The 16,594-nt window shown below is 38.1% G+C and overlaps 1 protein-coding gene across 4 annotated transcripts in view; it reads left to right on the top strand.

Moving 5' to 3' along the window:
• Positions 1–16,594, top strand: part of FAM135B (family with sequence similarity 135 member B) — a 242,406-nt gene that overhangs the window by 189,168 nt on the left and 36,644 nt on the right. For all 4 annotated transcript variants that reach the window (XM_053993224.1, XM_053993252.1, XM_053993233.1 and 1 more), the window contains one exon: positions 3,919–4,045. In XM_053993224.1, coding sequence (XP_053849199.1) covers positions 3,919–4,045 — 127 coding nt within the window. The remainder of the gene's footprint in view (positions 1–3,918; positions 4,046–16,594) is intronic.

The following is a 16,594-nucleotide window of genomic DNA, read 5'->3' as shown; positions in this document are numbered from 1 at the left end:
TTCTTTTTTTTTTTTTTTTACAGTTTGATAATTTCATATAGTGCAATATAGTTTTTTTTTTTTTCAAGCAAGAATCAGATCCTAATTTTTTCCCCATTCTACTAAAAACTTCTCTTCATAAAAAAAAAATTGTTTTACTTACAAAAAAAACCCAAAGCAACTAAACCCTTCCCTGCTACAAAAAGAAAGACCCAAAACCCCAAAACAAAACTAAAAATGAAAGAAAAGTATTTCTTTTTTGGGCAGGTGAATCTGAAAGAGTGCATGGTTTTCTATTAAACTACCCTAAAGTAATTTTTCTGATTTGATTCAATAACACATCTGAACTAACATTTATCAAGACCATTCAATTTCATATGCTAGGAAACTGTCATTTCATTTATATGTAAGATAATTGTCCACAGAAGAGAAAAAAACAGGGAATTATGATTTAATATTTTGTGCTACACAAGAACTTAATGTTGCCACATTGAATTCTGCAATAGCAAGTTCAAAAGAACTAAAAAGTTCAGCACTTATTACAACGAGCAATTAATTCCAAAAGATGTTACAGAGGCCAAAAGTATAAATCACTAAGTCATGGACACAAATTCATAGAAGGTAAGCATGACTGCTGGAAATAATTGCTTGAATATAACCTTGGAGTCAGAAAGGTCTTAAATTTTGATCGCTGGATCTTGCAGGCTGTAAGGAAGGAAAAAAAATGGACTTTTCAAGGCAGTTTATTGTACTGTGTGTCCACAGATCACTGCTGTAATAATTGGGAGAGTCCTTTGAAGGATAAGGGCATAAAATAATAGAATTATAGAATGGTTTGGGTTGGAAGGGACCTTAAACATCATTTCATTCCCTGCTATGGGCAGGGATTTCTTCCACTGGACCAGGTTGCTCAGGGCCCAATCCAACCTGGCCTTAAAAATTTCCAGGAAAGGGGCATCTACAAATTCTCTTGGTAACCTGTGCCAGGGTCTCACCACTCATGGTCTCTTGGATAAGGTCACCAAAGAGCAGCTCAAAAAGAAGCCATAAAACATTTTACTGAAAATATTAATAGTTCTGCACACACTTTAATCCTCTTGGGCACACACACATGTTACCTCTTTTGACCGTTTTTTATCCTGACTCCAATTAAAAGCTGAGGTTATCATACTGGATAAGGATCTAAATGTTGATATTAAATCAGTGCTATTAAATAGATAGTCCAAATGGACACATAAGTAACCAAGGTTCATGATTCATACAAATGAGCATGTTTGCAGAAATAATTTTAAGAAATAAATACAGCGAAAAAATAATTCATGTAGCAAATGAACCTGTTATTGCTAATAAAAATTTTCTTTCATCGTAATGTACTTCAGACAACATTAGAGGGACTCAGCAGTTTGTAAGCCTTCCACTTAAACTTTCCCTCAGCAGACTGATGATGTTTTGGCATGTTTCCCAAAAAAGGTTTTTGTTTTACAGTGCTATGTGAAATCAATTTCCATAAAACCAACAGATTTAAAACCCTTCTCTGCTGTAAAAGCAAATGATAAATAAAAAAGGCATTAAAAAGTGCTCTTCTTTCCCTTTAAACCTTTGAAAGCTTTGCTCATATTCAAATGAGGAGTTTTTCATGTGCACAGAACATTTGTTTAAGCTTCTCTCTCTGATACCACAGCAATCATTTTTTATTTTGGTTTCTTGAGCCTTTCCAGCAGACCACAGCAAACAACATTGTTCAATAGCAGCTGAAATTTTTCAGAGCAGTGTATAGCTCTTGTCTGTTGGAAACAGCTTTATTTTTTTTTTTTATTTATTTATTGCTTTTATCTTAAATGATGCATGTAGAAAATACATGGAAATACTTCATACTGCTTAAAAGCAACCAGCTGGAAATTGCTTTGATCACATAAATTAAAATATAAATAAGCAAGAATAGATATTTGCTGATTTGTTCTACCCCATCCTCCTTCTCGTGGAATGACCTTTTTGCCAGTATTTATCTATAACAAGCAGCAGTTTTGTTCTACAGACAAGACAGGGATTTGTGTTTAACCTTCTGAAACTGGTCCAATTTGTAATTTTGCTTGAGATTCTTTTTCCACTGTTGCAAAACTGTTTCACACCAGAACCTCACCTTTTATATGGCTATTGACAATTTTTTTTTGTTTGTATCTTTAATATAAATCCTTCCAGAGTTCAAGAAGCATTTGGGCAATGCTCTTGGGTACATGGTGTGATTCTTGGGGCTGCCCTGTGCAGGGTTAAGAGTTGGACTTTGGTGATATTTGTGGATTCTTTCCATCTCAGGATGTTCTGTGATTCCATGATTCTCTGTTTTCTGTGTGTTTCTGTACAGCACTCAGCACTTTCATCTATCCTTAAAAACTGAATCTGGTGTAGATATCAGTTCATTAATTTTATCTGAGCTGATGTGGCCATGGGATATACATCTACATAGAGGAATAACCTCAGATTGGAAAGGCATTGCAGCAGGAGTGGCACTTCCCTGTGGCTTCTAGTTCTGGCATATTATGCTTTTAAGATGTTTTTTGTGCTCTCCATCCTGGAAGTTTTTATTCTTTCAAGACCAGGTCTCCTGGGTACAGTGGAATTTGGGATGCTTGGATGGGCATCAGATACCTGTGGATGGTGATCCCAGTCTGGAAGCTGTAGCACAAAGCCAGTGGCACTGCCTCTGCACTTGGTACAAACAGAAAATGTGTTTTCCCTTTTTCTGTTCAGTTCATTATTTCAGTTCCACCTTTGCCTGCATGTTTTTTAAGAACCCTTCTGGCACTTTAGCAATCACAGTTGGTAGTTTGACTCATTGCATTCCCCACAAGTAGACTGATTTCCCTCTTGAAATCTTGATGTAGTTTGTGTACAGCATGTGTTATCAGAGGGACTAACAGTATGGTTATCTCATCTCCAGATGTTGATGAGATAGTCATCCAGCTTCTCTTTACAGTCCACAATTAAAATTAAATACTTGGAGGGTAAAATTCCTCTGATCTGTTTGATATCACTGCTTCAGCAAGAGATGACTCATGCTAGAAATGCCAATTTCTCTCCAATGAATATAAAGGCAGCCCACATCATTAACTGGGGTGTAAGTACTGCTCACATTAAACCAAAGTATGAGCCCTGACTGTGCATCAATACTCTGGTGGGCTTGATGCTGAGTAAACTCCTAACAGGTTATTCCACCCTTAATGGGTTCTTGGTCTTCAATAGCAAATGTACAAATATAGCCAGAAGGGAGCACTGACCATAATAATCAGCACTGAGAATAAAACAACTTACATTCTGTCAGTTTTTTGAGGAAGAATTTGGATAACAGTGAAATCACATTGCACCCATAAAAAAGAAATGTACTTTTTTGGCTGAAGTCTTATCCTTTTGGGCTGAAAGCTAATGCCATGGGAGAGTGAGAAGCGGCAACAGAACTTCCGATCTATAAGTTTGGGATGAACTAGAAAAGATATTGGTAGTTAGGAGGGCATGCACAACTCAAAGAGGAAGGGTGATGTGGTTAAAGCCAGAGAGAAAGATGTTGCATCCATGCAAGCTGATGAGAGGTTGCATAAGAATGTGATCCATGTGGGTAGATGGAAAGGTTGTGTTGGTGAGATGCTATACTAGAAAAAGATCTGTAAGAAAGCAGAGAAAGGAGTGAGTTAAAGATAACAGTCAAACCACTCGCCTGAATGCCTAGCAAACAAACTTCATTCACATTACTTGAGCTAGTGCACACTGGACAATGATCATTTTCAAGGAAAACATGAATTTACAGCGCAACTTGAAATAACAAAAGCAAAACTCACCAAAATTGTAAATCATTTCTAAGCAAGGAAATAATACTGGGACAACAATGGTTCTTCTCTAACAATGCTCCTCTGATTCCTTTTTTCCTCTCAATTTTTCTCCTTGTAGTTTTGCTCGTCCAGGGAAAGGTTCATGGCTTGGTAAAGGCAACCTGGAGGCGGGACCAGACCAGTCCAGTATGTCATTAGAAAATCTAGTGTTTGGAGCTGGCTACTGCAAACCCACTTCTTCAGAGGTAAGAAGGATGAGGAATGATGTCTTCAATTCCATCACACTGAGCATCCACATTGTCTGTGGAGAACATGTCATGGTTTTATATTTCCTGTAGAGGGATTTTTTGGAAGAGCAACACTTCAAACATTTCTGCATTAACCACGTGGCACCTGGCTACACAATTCCTGGGTGTTCAGCCCCCACCTGCATGGACCATTTCATGGTTCAAGATGTATGGATATGCCCCCCATGGACAGTGACACTTTTAAGACAGGATTCACCTGGCCAGGTGTCTGCTGTCAGGTGAAATTAATTATTCAGGAAAAGGTCCTGGCTTTCACTTCTTGTCTATGACAGCCAGAGGATATGAGTCATTATTAAGGATGTTGTGAAAGAAGGTTTTGTGTCCAGAGTATTGTGTCTCTTGGTGACGGGGTGTTACACACAATGCAGGTCCTACAGTTAGCATTGTTTTAAAATGATCAGTTGATTTTTTGCTGATCTTTATTCTAATTTATTTTTTATGTTTTTTTAAGTGGTAGCTTTTTTTCTTTTTCTTTTTTTTTTTTTGTCAAAAATGTTTCCTCAGCCCTAAGAAACTCACCCCAGAATATTGCAACCGTTAACCTGTTAAGAAACCTTGATTCAAGGCTTGTGATTAACATGCTGCCCTCAGCTTCCCTCAACCTTTTCTGTCAAAGTTTTTCTGTATAAATATTAAAAATATGCAAGCCTAGAGCACTTGGTGCAGAGGAACTACCAGGGAATTAACGAGGGCTGAGAGAATGTTTGGCCTGAGGCTGCTTCCCAAACATTGGGTCAGTGTATGCTTTTGGCAAACAAACTGACCTCAACCTCTGCCTCTCTGGTAGACAGTCACATCATAGGCATTTAAATAACTATTTGGTTTTTTTAGACCAATATCATCACTCATTAGAGAGAGTCTTCTTTGGAGAGTGGTGCCTATTTTCATTATCCTCTGGACAAGTCTCTGTTGAAATAAGAGAAATGGAAAGCTCTCAACTCCCATTTTTGCTTTTAGTCTCCAAGGAAAAGTCTTGGTCTGTTGTAATTAGAAAGAAAAACTTATTTCCCTCCCAATTTTCTTCCTTATCTAGAAACTCTATCTTCTACCTATCTCTGTAGACCAATTTTTTTTTAATGGCAGGATAATTCTGAGTTGATCTTAACTGGAAGCCAGGTGCTCACCACGCCATTTTATCATTCTTCCCCTCAACAGGACAGGGTGCAATAGAGAAAAATTGTGGGTAAAGATAAAGTCAGTTTAATGAAGCAAAATCAAGGCCATGTGCAGAAGCAAAGGAAAACAAAAGATTCATTCTCTCCTTCCCATCAGCAGTGATGTCCAGTCACTTCCTGGGAAGTGGGGCTTCAGGGTGTGAAGCAGTTTCTCTGGAACACAAACATTATAACAGCGAATGCTCCCCCTTCTCCTCCTTTTCCTCAGCTTTTATTGCTCAGCACACATCCTGTGGTATGGAATATCCCTTTGACCTGTTTGGGTCAGCTGGCCTGGCTGTGTCCCCTCCCAGGATCTTGCCCATTCCCACTCTGCTGGTGGGGGAATGTTGGAGACAGTGCTGGTGCTGGTGTTTGATGCCTTGTGAAGTCTGACCTAGAACAGAGACCAAACAGAGTTAAAGAATAAAGTAGGTATTTATTAAAAGGGCTCCATGGATACACCTTGGGCAGCACAAGAGCCCAGCCAGGGCTACACCCAAGATGAACCAAAATGGTCACAAAATGCACGACCAGTCACAGGGACTCTCACTTCTATAAGTTCTGGTCCATTAGCATGTTGGAGTTAATTGTCCAGTTACAGCTTTAGCCCATGAAGTCCCATCCTTCTTGTTTTTCTCTCTCCAGTCCATGTTGTTTGTGCTCTTGGGCCTGAGATTTGGAACATTTGTCCTTGGTCCCCAGCTAGAGAAGGAATTGTTTTGTCTACCTGCTCTGTGAAGAGAGCTTACTACACACTGAAGCAGTACAGAATCTGAAAAATATAAAAGCTAAAACCTGAGGCATCAGGCTCAGCAGGAGCCAAAACACTGCAGTGCCACCAACACCTCTGCAGCCACCAATGCCCAGCACAGCACTGGGAGGGCTGCCATGGAGAACGTTAACTCCATCCCAGTCAGATCCAATACAATTATTATTATCCTAGCAGATGAACTATGAAATACCAAAAGGAAATTGCTCTACCAAGAATTGGCTTTAGCACCAGAATGCCACATACCAACCATCATAAATGTAATGCTGTACAGTCCACATGGCCAGATGTGCATTTGCTTAGCTTCAGAAACCTCCATAAGTCATGACATCTGTTCTTGAGCTGAGTCTTTTAATTTAATAGACCGTGATGGCCTTTTTGCCTATGCATGATGCATGATAATGAGCAAAAGCTATTTTCTCTTGGCTTAACATAAAAAAAAATAAAATTCAGAGCTAGAAAAGAAACTGTTGTGGGGCTAGACCTAACTCCAAGCAAAGGCCATGTGACTGACTGCTGGTTTATATGGAAGTTTATATCAGACTCTAAGGGATTGAAGGAAGAGGAGCAATATTAGTTCTTACCATGCTGTAGTACTTGGCACTGGGTCAAGTTTTCTTCCCTTTAAAAACTTGTAGATACGATTCCAGGTTGTCTGAATGTATTTGTTAAACTTCAATTAGTTTGGAGAATTTTGCATCACTGCCAGTGGGCACAAGAATGGATTCTACCCTTTTAATGAAGTAAAAAGCCCCAAAACCTGCAGACCCCTCTGATTGGTTTATGTATATTTTTGTTTGGACCTTCCCTACTGTATGTCTGAATTAGTAACTGTGAATACCAGAACTCAAAATATGCCACACATATTTCTGTTTGTAAACTATTCTGAGTTGATGCAACTGGCTAAATCTAGGGTGAAACATTGAATAGATCTGATCTTCTAAGGCTGACAAAGCTTCACTGAGAGGCAGGACATGGGAAAATCAATTTTATAGGGAAGTTGGTTAGTTTCTTTTTATGTCATAAAATGCTATGGAACATTTAGTGTTGGTCTACCCTGGTTTTAATTTGTTTAGCTCTATGTTCATCTCCTTCTGCTTTTCATGTGCATTTTTATGTTTTCCTTGATCTAAGAATCTCCAGGCTTAAGCTCTTAAAATGCATCTCCTGGGCAAGTGCCTTCTGTTTAGTATCTTTTCTAGGGAACCAAATCTGATTATTCAGTTTACTGTAAGACTGCAAACAGTCAAGACTTTCTTTATTTTAGCCTTAGTTATTTTCAGTAAACCAAAAAGAGCTCCTTTTTCCCCTGACAGCTGCAGATTGATTATTTTTCCAGAATACTTTACCAGAATACTCCTGAATTCCAGTGTAGGAACTCTAAGTCATTCCTATTGCACCCTTTTCCCCAGGTCTAGGCATAAAACCCCAGGAAAGGTATAGTTTTTGTTGTCTGAAACCTTATTACCTCCACAATTTATTCAGTTTCGTGGATTTGGTATAAATTCTACAAATTCAAAAAGCAGACTGGATTACAAAAATAAATTTTGTTCTCACTAATGTCATCATACCCAGTAGATGGATTAGTGGCATGGTGTTTTGTGTTTATGTTGCAAGGTTTTTGGTACCAGAGGGGAATGGGAGGCTTCTGTGAGAGGAAAGAAGAACCTTTCTCCACATAAAATAAAGACAATTCACCACTCATGGTTCAGAAAAGATTTGAACACAGTAGAGTAGTGGCTGGATTTACAGTAGTCTTAAACCCCCAGGAAAGCCAGAAATTGGCTGAATTATGAGGTTAAAACTGCCAAGTTATGTTTTCCAGATATCACTTGAATACAAAGCAGAAGACTCTTACCTTGGTATACCCTACATAGGTCATACTTTCCATTTGCCCTCTTTTTTCCTGATAGGATTTGGCTGCATCAGAGAGCTAATGCTCATTTTAAGCCCACACGTTGACTGTGGAAGTGCTCATCTAGTTTGTCACTGATTTGCTTTTTCCTCACTGAAAAGGCAATTGACTGCCTTAATTTTTAAAGGTAGTCTACATCTGTCAATCTTCTTCCACTTCTTCTTTCCACTTCCTGACCTGATCTTCTGCATTTGGGCTGCTGAGGTGCCACTGCTTAATGACAGATCCTGAAGGCTTCTTGTTCTGCACTTCTGACTTCTCACTGTGGAGACTAATTAAATGCCAGCAGCTTTGGATTGCACATGTGCATTTTCCCTAAATCTCACCAAATGACTTCTGGACATCACTGACACTTTCCTCATCTCCTGGTTTAGCAGAGTAGTTATAATAATTAATTCTTTTTAAACTTAGGAGATTTTTTAAAAGTCTTTCTCTCTCTTCCCATTCCCCTACCTAGTAAACAGGGATCTTCCTTTTCTCATTTCCTCCCTCTCTAATATTTTCTCTATACCCATAATACACTCTTCCCTTCAAGCACAATTAAGACAACAAAGATATTTGAAAGAAGATTTTTTGGTTGTCAGATAAATATTAAGGAAGACAATTTTGTGGTCAACAGACTAGAGGAGAATAATCTACCAAATAATAAAATCTATGAAATTATAAGAAGTGCTAGAACTTCTTATAATAACTTCTTGAGTTATTTTCAGACCATAACCTATGCTTACAGGGAATATATATCACTGTAGATATGTGTTCAAAATAGGATCATATCCACTGCAGTCTTGGGAGATGCCAGTGGGGTGAAACAGCTTCATGAGCTACGTGTGACTGGTGTCCCTTTGGGGAACCTGAATTCCCCTTTGTGTCTGCTAAATTGCTTTTCTGTGTGAGGAAGTTCAAGGGGTTGTTTTGGATGTTACAAGGTCTGTGTCTCAACTCCACACTGACTCACTCTTTCAGGTGATCTCAACTGCCCTAAGAGCTGGATACTTGAAAATTTCAGCAGCTTTATTTATCTACAATAAAATAAACTATTCCTTGCAGATCTGCAAATTGAATGGTCACTTAACACTTCAGGATTTCTGTGCCTTACCCAGTAGCATAAACCTCTTCTCTATTCACTGTTGTCAGTCTGGTTTAATGTCTTTGTAATATTGTGCATCACATGCCTGCTGTGTTATAATCAAGTTGAATCAATGGCATACTGGGGATTATTAATAAACTGTACTCACAGTAATCTTATTTTCATTTGGCTAGCACTTGCACTGCAGATAAATTGACTTCTAAGTAATCAGATTGATTAATCATATGATTTCTCATTAATAAGGTGCTGGTGTTTGATGAGAAGTGTTCTTCTTTCATCTAGCATTGATGTAGCAATCCCAAAAGACATGAGGTTTATGCCTGGCATAACACAAGAACCAGGAGTGTCATTCAAATAAAATTTGTTGATGATAAATGTTCTTTTCCACAGACAGTTTGCTAATATTGTCATCTTTTCAGCAACATATGCAAAATCTGAGTCGTTCTAGCCTAGCACAAAAACATTATTCAAACCCACATTTTTATGTCTCATAGCAGTCATCTGTGGTTTTTTTTTTTTTTTTTTTTTTTTTTTTTCTCTGTATTTATGGCTCTTTGGCCAAATAGTTAACTTTTTCATCTCTTGAAGTAGGAAGACTCTGAGATTATCTCAGTTCATTGAAACACAGGGCTAATAACCCCAAGGTTGTGGGTTTGATCCCTGTCCAGGCCATTCACTTAAAAGTTCAGCTTGATGATCCTTGTAGGTCCCTTCCAACTCAGAATATTCTTTGATTCTGTAGTGATTGTGCATCAGAGAGGAGCCCAAATAGGATCTATTGTGAGAATTGTAATATGTAATATAATTCTGTGGTTCTAAGACTGCTGATACACATTATTGGGGTTTTTTAAATAAATTTTTTAAAAATCCCAGTATTTAAAATAGTTTTTACTTATAATTGCTTAATGTGTTCCTGTTTACATTAGTTTACATTAGAATTTCATCTAGAATTGTTAATTTTACATGGAAATGCATTTAGTTTTCATCTCAGACTTCTCTGCTGGGGTGTGAGTATTTAACAGCAAACACTTCTTTCGTGTTAGAATGCATTTGTAATGGGTTTTAAAGGTTTTAAAAGATTCCTTGGGTGTCTTGCTGATGCAAATGGTGATTAGCTGTCATTGGGACTCCAGCAGATGTCCAACACAAAATTATTCTGAAATACTAAGACAGCTGATATACTGCTCTTTATAAGGTAAAATGACAAGTATCTTTAATGAGTATGTTCAAGGCACCATTTGTGATAATTACTGATGAAACCTTTAATCTTTGGTTGCCTGAAGATAAATGGCTGATCTCTGGAAAGAACAAAATTATTTACTAGCTGTAGCAAAAAAAATATGTAACTAATAATGTGACAATAACTGGTTTCTTTAATCACTGGCATATTTCTTTTCTGTGGTTCTTACTTTCTGATCCGACGCATGCAGCGTATAGCAAAGCAATGATCTGCATTTTTATCGAGTTTAAAACTGAGATTAATTTCGGTTTGGGCCTGAAACATGGTGTTAAAATAGCCTTGCAATCTTTTTGCTATGAGGGTTCAATGAAATTGTTGTGAAATCAACTGGAGATTCGTGTGAGGGTGATGGTGACTTGTTCTGGAGAAAATCCTTGGGAATGTCTCATATTGGACTGCTAATTTATTCCTTTTGTGAAGCAATAGAATTTTCATAGGAAGTTTCTCTTTTCATATGTATTTTTTGCTGTTTTTCTGCATTGTTTATGTATTGGAAATAATCAGATTGCTGCATTCTCCTTCCAAATCTCACCTAGACTTACATAACTGAAAGGATTTGTATTATGGCTAATTTAGAGAGTTGTGAGTAGTGTGGAAAAAGGCAGACTAAGCACGGAGGACTTATTTCTCTTTCACAGCTACTATTGCTGTTACATACTGAAGAATTCATTTGGCTTCCCTCACCACAATTTCTCACTTTTTCTGAATCCATTTATGTGTTTTGCACAGTCATTCACTTGGCTGACACTCTTTCAATTCAAGATTTTCCTTTCTGGAGATTTCACCATTGAATCTTCAGGAATTTTATAGGAAGGGGCTTGTGCAATACCTTTTTTTTTGTCTTTCTTCCCCAAAGTAAAGTGCAGGAGCAGTGGGAACAGACTTTTTACTCCTCACTTCAGGAACCGGACTTGGCTGCTCTCTGACTTTTGAAAGAATCTTTTATTATTCACTTTTTCTTTCTTCTCAGTATTTTCCCAGTGGTACCTTGCTTAAAAGTCATGCTCATATGCCCTAAGGAACACTAATCCTTAGCTCCTAAGGACCAATAGTTCTCACTGACAGATGATGAGAGAGTTCCTGAAGGGAGACCAAATCAGCTCTCACAGCCTCTGAGCTGATGGCCTTTCCAGGGTGAGCCAAGATGGCAACAACAGCACAGTGGAGATCCATCATCTGAAAGCCAACCCTTTGCTATTGGCAAGTGTCCCAGACAGCAGCTCAGGGACTGGAGAATAAGAAAAGAGATTCCCTCTTTTTCCAACCACTTTGGCTTGTTTTGTGGAAACAAATCTTCAAGTGACAGCAGAAGCTGACACCTCTGTTCACAGCTATCACGTCAGTCGTAGTGACCCAAGAAACAGCTTCACAGCTGATAAGAATTATAAGTTTTGGTGCAGTGCTAGGCAGGAACACTTAGAAGTGCAGTCCCTGCAACAACAGTTTGTGCAAAACCAACTGACCCCACTCAAATGGTCTAATATTTTCTCCAAGGATCAGACAAAATTCGACAATGTGACAATCAAAAAAGAATGGGCTAAGAGAAAGAGATGGGTCAGTGAATTATGATTCTCAAAAGCACTGCCAGACAAAGGTGAATTGCATGAGGCAAAACTTTAGCAAACAAAGCTTTTTTTTTTTTTTTTTTTTTTTTTTTTTTTTTTTTTTGTAGCTTTATGGCAAAATAAGAATATCTTCAGGACAAGAGTAACTTCTGAAGATGACTTAATCATGTATCCAGATCTGTATTCAAGTTTTGGGATGAGTGTCAAAAAGAAAAGAAATTTGGATCAAAATTAGTTAATGCTTCAAGGAAGCTCTTTGCATAGCCAGGAAAAGAATGTGAATATTCATGCAGTTACACACATGAGTACTTGGGTCTAAAGGCTTATTTAGGGTAAGCCAGACACAGTCAGAGGCAAATGAGCTTACACTAGTTTTCTGACTGGCATAAACCTTGAGAAATCAAGCTTCTAGTCAGCCTAGTTTTACCATAGTATTTACTTCAACTGTTCCCAGCTTCACAGTATAGTATTTGAATAGGGTCTGATGGATTGCTAATATCTGTGCCCTCAGTCCCTGCACTATCCTGGGTTAGCTGGGTGTGTCATGAAACATGAAGGAGCTGCAGTATCATTTGTGTATTGCCTCTGGTTCAGATAAGATAAGGCCAAGACAGGTAGGCCTTTATTCATCCTTTTCTTCCTTGTCTTCTTCATAGACTCGCAGAATGGTTTGGATTGGAAGAACCTCTAAACATCATCTAGTCCAAACCCCCTGCAATGAGCAGGGTCATCATCAAATAGAACAGATTGCTCAGAGCCAATCAAACCTGGCCTTGAATGTTTCCAGGGATGGGACATTTACAAGGTCTCTGGGCAATCTGGCCCAGTGTCTCAGCACTCTCATCACAAAATATCTAGTCTAAATCTACCCTCTTTTAGTTTCAAAACATTATCCCTTGTCCTATCTCAACACGCCCTGCTATAAAGTCTGTCCCCATATTTCTTATAAGTTGCCCTTAAGTGTTGAAAGGCTGCTATAAGGTCTCCCAAGATATTCCCAAATTCTTTCTGTGGGTAGGATAAAACCATAAACTTGAAGGCACCATATATCTAGTCTTTGATGACCCAAGGCAAAAGTCATTGCCATCTGACAGGTTTTTGTTAGGCCTAGATGCAATCTGCAATGTCTCTGCTGGAATTAGGTCTTCCTGGCATTGGCAGACAGAGTTGGCTGATGAGAAGTAAGGGTGAAAGGCTGAGCAGGACAGTGGGACACCCCCAAGGCAGTGTTCAATAGCATTCATATGGGTGGTAAAACTCTGGTTCTGCTGTATACATTGTGTTTCTTTTGTAAACAAACACAGTTCAACTCACCAGAGCTGCCAATCAGTCTCTTTCTCCACTACTGAACTCATTAGAAGTATTTTATTTAACACCATAAAATTATGGCCTACAGAATAAATGGTAAGCTGCTCATAGCTCATGAAATTTGATTGTCTTTGAGTGTAAATTACTTGAGGGCTGGTATATGTACTATGCATAATACAGGAGGTATCTATGGGGCTATGAAAATGAACCTGTGAAGACATAATATTTATGCAAATTTATACAGTTCCAGCTATTCAAAAGTTCCCTATTTTGTTGCAGTAAATTATATCATATCAATGTAATTGCCTTAAAGTAACATACCCAGGAAATATTCTGATTAGCCATTATTTCTGTTTTAGTGTTAGAACAGAAATTGTAGATTTCTGCAGTGATAAAAAGGACTGTATATTATTTTATCATTGGCTTTTCCATTCGATGTATGTTTGCATGCATGTGAAAGACCTATAAATGATTCATTGCCTGAGAGTGTCATAAGTGAAGACTTCAGGAATGTGGCATAATCACAGGATTAGACACTGAGCTGTTTCCTGGCAGCAAAAGGCATAGAAACCACATCCCCCACATCAAAGAAACAGCACCTGGGCCAAAGAGGAACAATTTTTGTGCAGAGCAATTTTTTGCAAGAAGAAAAGTGCCTTTAATCTGGGCTGTAAATTTTTTTTTTTTCCGAGTGTGATCTGAAATAAAATAATAAAATAATATTAATAAAATAAAATAATATTCATTTAAAAACAGGGTTTGAAACATTTCTAAAAGAAAGATCTAATGGATCTCATTGGGTCACTTTGAAAACTTCAATTATCAGACATCATGAATGCTGAGTGATGGGACTCTGAGCCTCAGAATTATCTTCAGCAAAATAAGTAGGGAAGTAATGAAAACTGTTTTGATTTGGTTTTACAACAGACCTTGAAGTATGTTCTCACAACAGATCTTCTGTTGATTTTTTTTCACGATACACTAATGGGCAAGATTCAGGTAACCTGAAAAATGGCACTTTCAGACCCAATAAAAGGTTTCTTTTTCTCCCCATTTCTGTAGACCATAAGAGAGCTGGTATAACACATTGCCAGAAGGTGCTTCTGTGAATTTTGTAGGATTTGACACAATTGTGCAAAATGACAGCACTGACATAGCCCTTGTTCTGAAAGGATGGGAACTGTGAGGGCTGTGATATAAACCAATATTTGCGTAGTTTGAGGAAGACTTTTGCTGGAAGGCATTCAATTTCTGAAGCTGTCAGGGCTTAGGCTTTTATTTTGTTCTCTTTGTTTACCTCTGTCTCTGTGAGTATCAAATTCTTGACTGTGATTGCTGGCAAGACACAAGACTTGTTGGACTTCTCTTCTGATCTGATTTGACAAAGACTATAGAAGTCAAAATCTTTTACTCATCTCTTTGGGGAAAGATGGAAGTCAATCATGAGCCAAGTAGAAAGTCTTGGATATGCAGGAGCATTTGTAAATAATAATAAAAAATAACAGTCCTATCAACAGAGACATGATTTCTTTCCACTTGCATATGAATCATAGGAACCTACTTGATAACACTTGTGGCTGTGTAACAGGCTGAAGGAAACAATAAAACAAAAACTGCCTTTGACAAAATGTCAAACTGCTTAAAAACTGAACTCATAAAGGTTGAAGTAATTTTTCACTGTCAAAAGATGGTTAAATATTTCCTCTTTAGCCATTGTTTGACATTATTGCTAATGTTTATATTTGCTAAGATGAGGAAAAGATCAGAAATAGTGTTGTGATTGTTTTATTTTTTATCTCCATTTGTGAAGATAAAGGTAATTAACCAGCATGCAGTAATTGCTCCAATTATAGAGATTTCAACAGTGAATTCTGGGCAAAGCTCTCAATAAATAGATTTGGGTGGGCATGGTTGGCACTGTATCTCTTCCCTCCTATGAGAGTCTGTGTGATCAAGAACCAAAATAACCTACTAGGAACTTATTTTCAGATTGTACCTATAATTTCAGAAGCCAAGCCAGTGGTAGCAAAATGACAGGGTTCAGTGATCTTGGCCACCTTCTGTAGTAGCCTGGAAAGCAAACAGTGCAATTCATAAACATCCTGCTAAAAGGCACTCATGTCTATACCCTTGTTATTAAAATAATTCACAATTCTTCTTAGTTTCTTGATGGCACCATGCCATATTGTGATGTATGTCCCCCACAACTAATACCAGTGAGTGTTGATAAAAGCAATGGCTCAGCCTGTTAGATTGATGTGGAATATAGTCAAGTAGACTTTTTTTTTTTTCATTATTTATAAGGCCTCTTTGAATTTTAGGTTTCCCAAGAAAAGGAAGTATATCCTATTTCTTATTGTATTTATATGATGCTTGAATTGTGGCCCTCAGATTTTGCTTGTGACAGCATCTAGCTCATAAACACCTTTTCTACAAAATGTAAACAGGATATGAGGAAACTCATCACCTCATTTAAGCGAGACAATTTTTATAATCTCTTTACTATCCTGTCTGCACTTTTGTTGTGTCTGGTTCTTTATATATTCTTTTCTTTTGACTGGAGGATCCCTGGCTTTGCCTTTGACTCTTCTACACAAATGATGCTCCAGTGTTTGAAGTAAGCAATGCTTCCTCCATACACAGACATATTTGTAGCTGAGAATAGCTTTAAGAGAGTAACAGGATGTGAAGTTTTTAGGTTTTTAGACTTAAAACGGCAGCTTTGTGTGCCTCATATGCTCAAGGTCTTCACGCAACTCAAGCACAGTTTGTTGGGAAATCGCAAGTAGCCCCAGATAAGTTTTCATTGGCATGACCTTCTGAATAAACAGAGCAAGAGTGATTGCAATAGGGACATTTCATTACTGAGACTGTTCAGTGTATCCTGTGCTTAGGGGCAGGATATCAGTCAGGAGAATCCTAACCAGTCTGACTTCAGTGATAATACTGTTCTTTAAAAATAGAACTCATCAAATATTTGATCTCTTTGATATTTAATTTTGAGGCAGTTCCTGTCAGCATTTTGGAAAGGTAAAAAATGACCCAAATTTCAGAAAGCCCAAATGGAACATCAATGCACAAGTGCAGTGAGACTTGGGCTATTTCTAGAATCTGACTGACCTGCAGACAATGCAGTGTCAGCCTGGTTCTCCTCCTATACCCTGTAGCCCACTGACATGCCATTTTGCTAGCAAGAAAGAAGCCCCAGACTCTGTGGTCAGAGACAGGAAGAGTGGTGTGACTGCTGAGTTGAGTCCAGCACCTCCATGGGAAGCTGTGAAATAGGCATATACTATAAAAGGTTGGAATATATTTTCCATATGAACATCCTCTCTGCATCCTAATGCTTACTGCTCCCTACGTTAAATAATTGCTATGGCATCCTGTGCTATGTTACATGATCAGCACGTGTCAATTTATCTAAATTCACAGTGTACAGGTGAGT

This window comes from Vidua macroura, chromosome 1 (assembly GCF_024509145.1).
Source record: "Vidua macroura isolate BioBank_ID:100142 chromosome 1, ASM2450914v1, whole genome shotgun sequence".
Lineage (NCBI taxonomy): Eukaryota > Metazoa > Chordata > Aves > Passeriformes > Viduidae > Vidua > Vidua macroura.
This window is presented reverse-complemented; position numbering and strand designations above follow the sequence as displayed.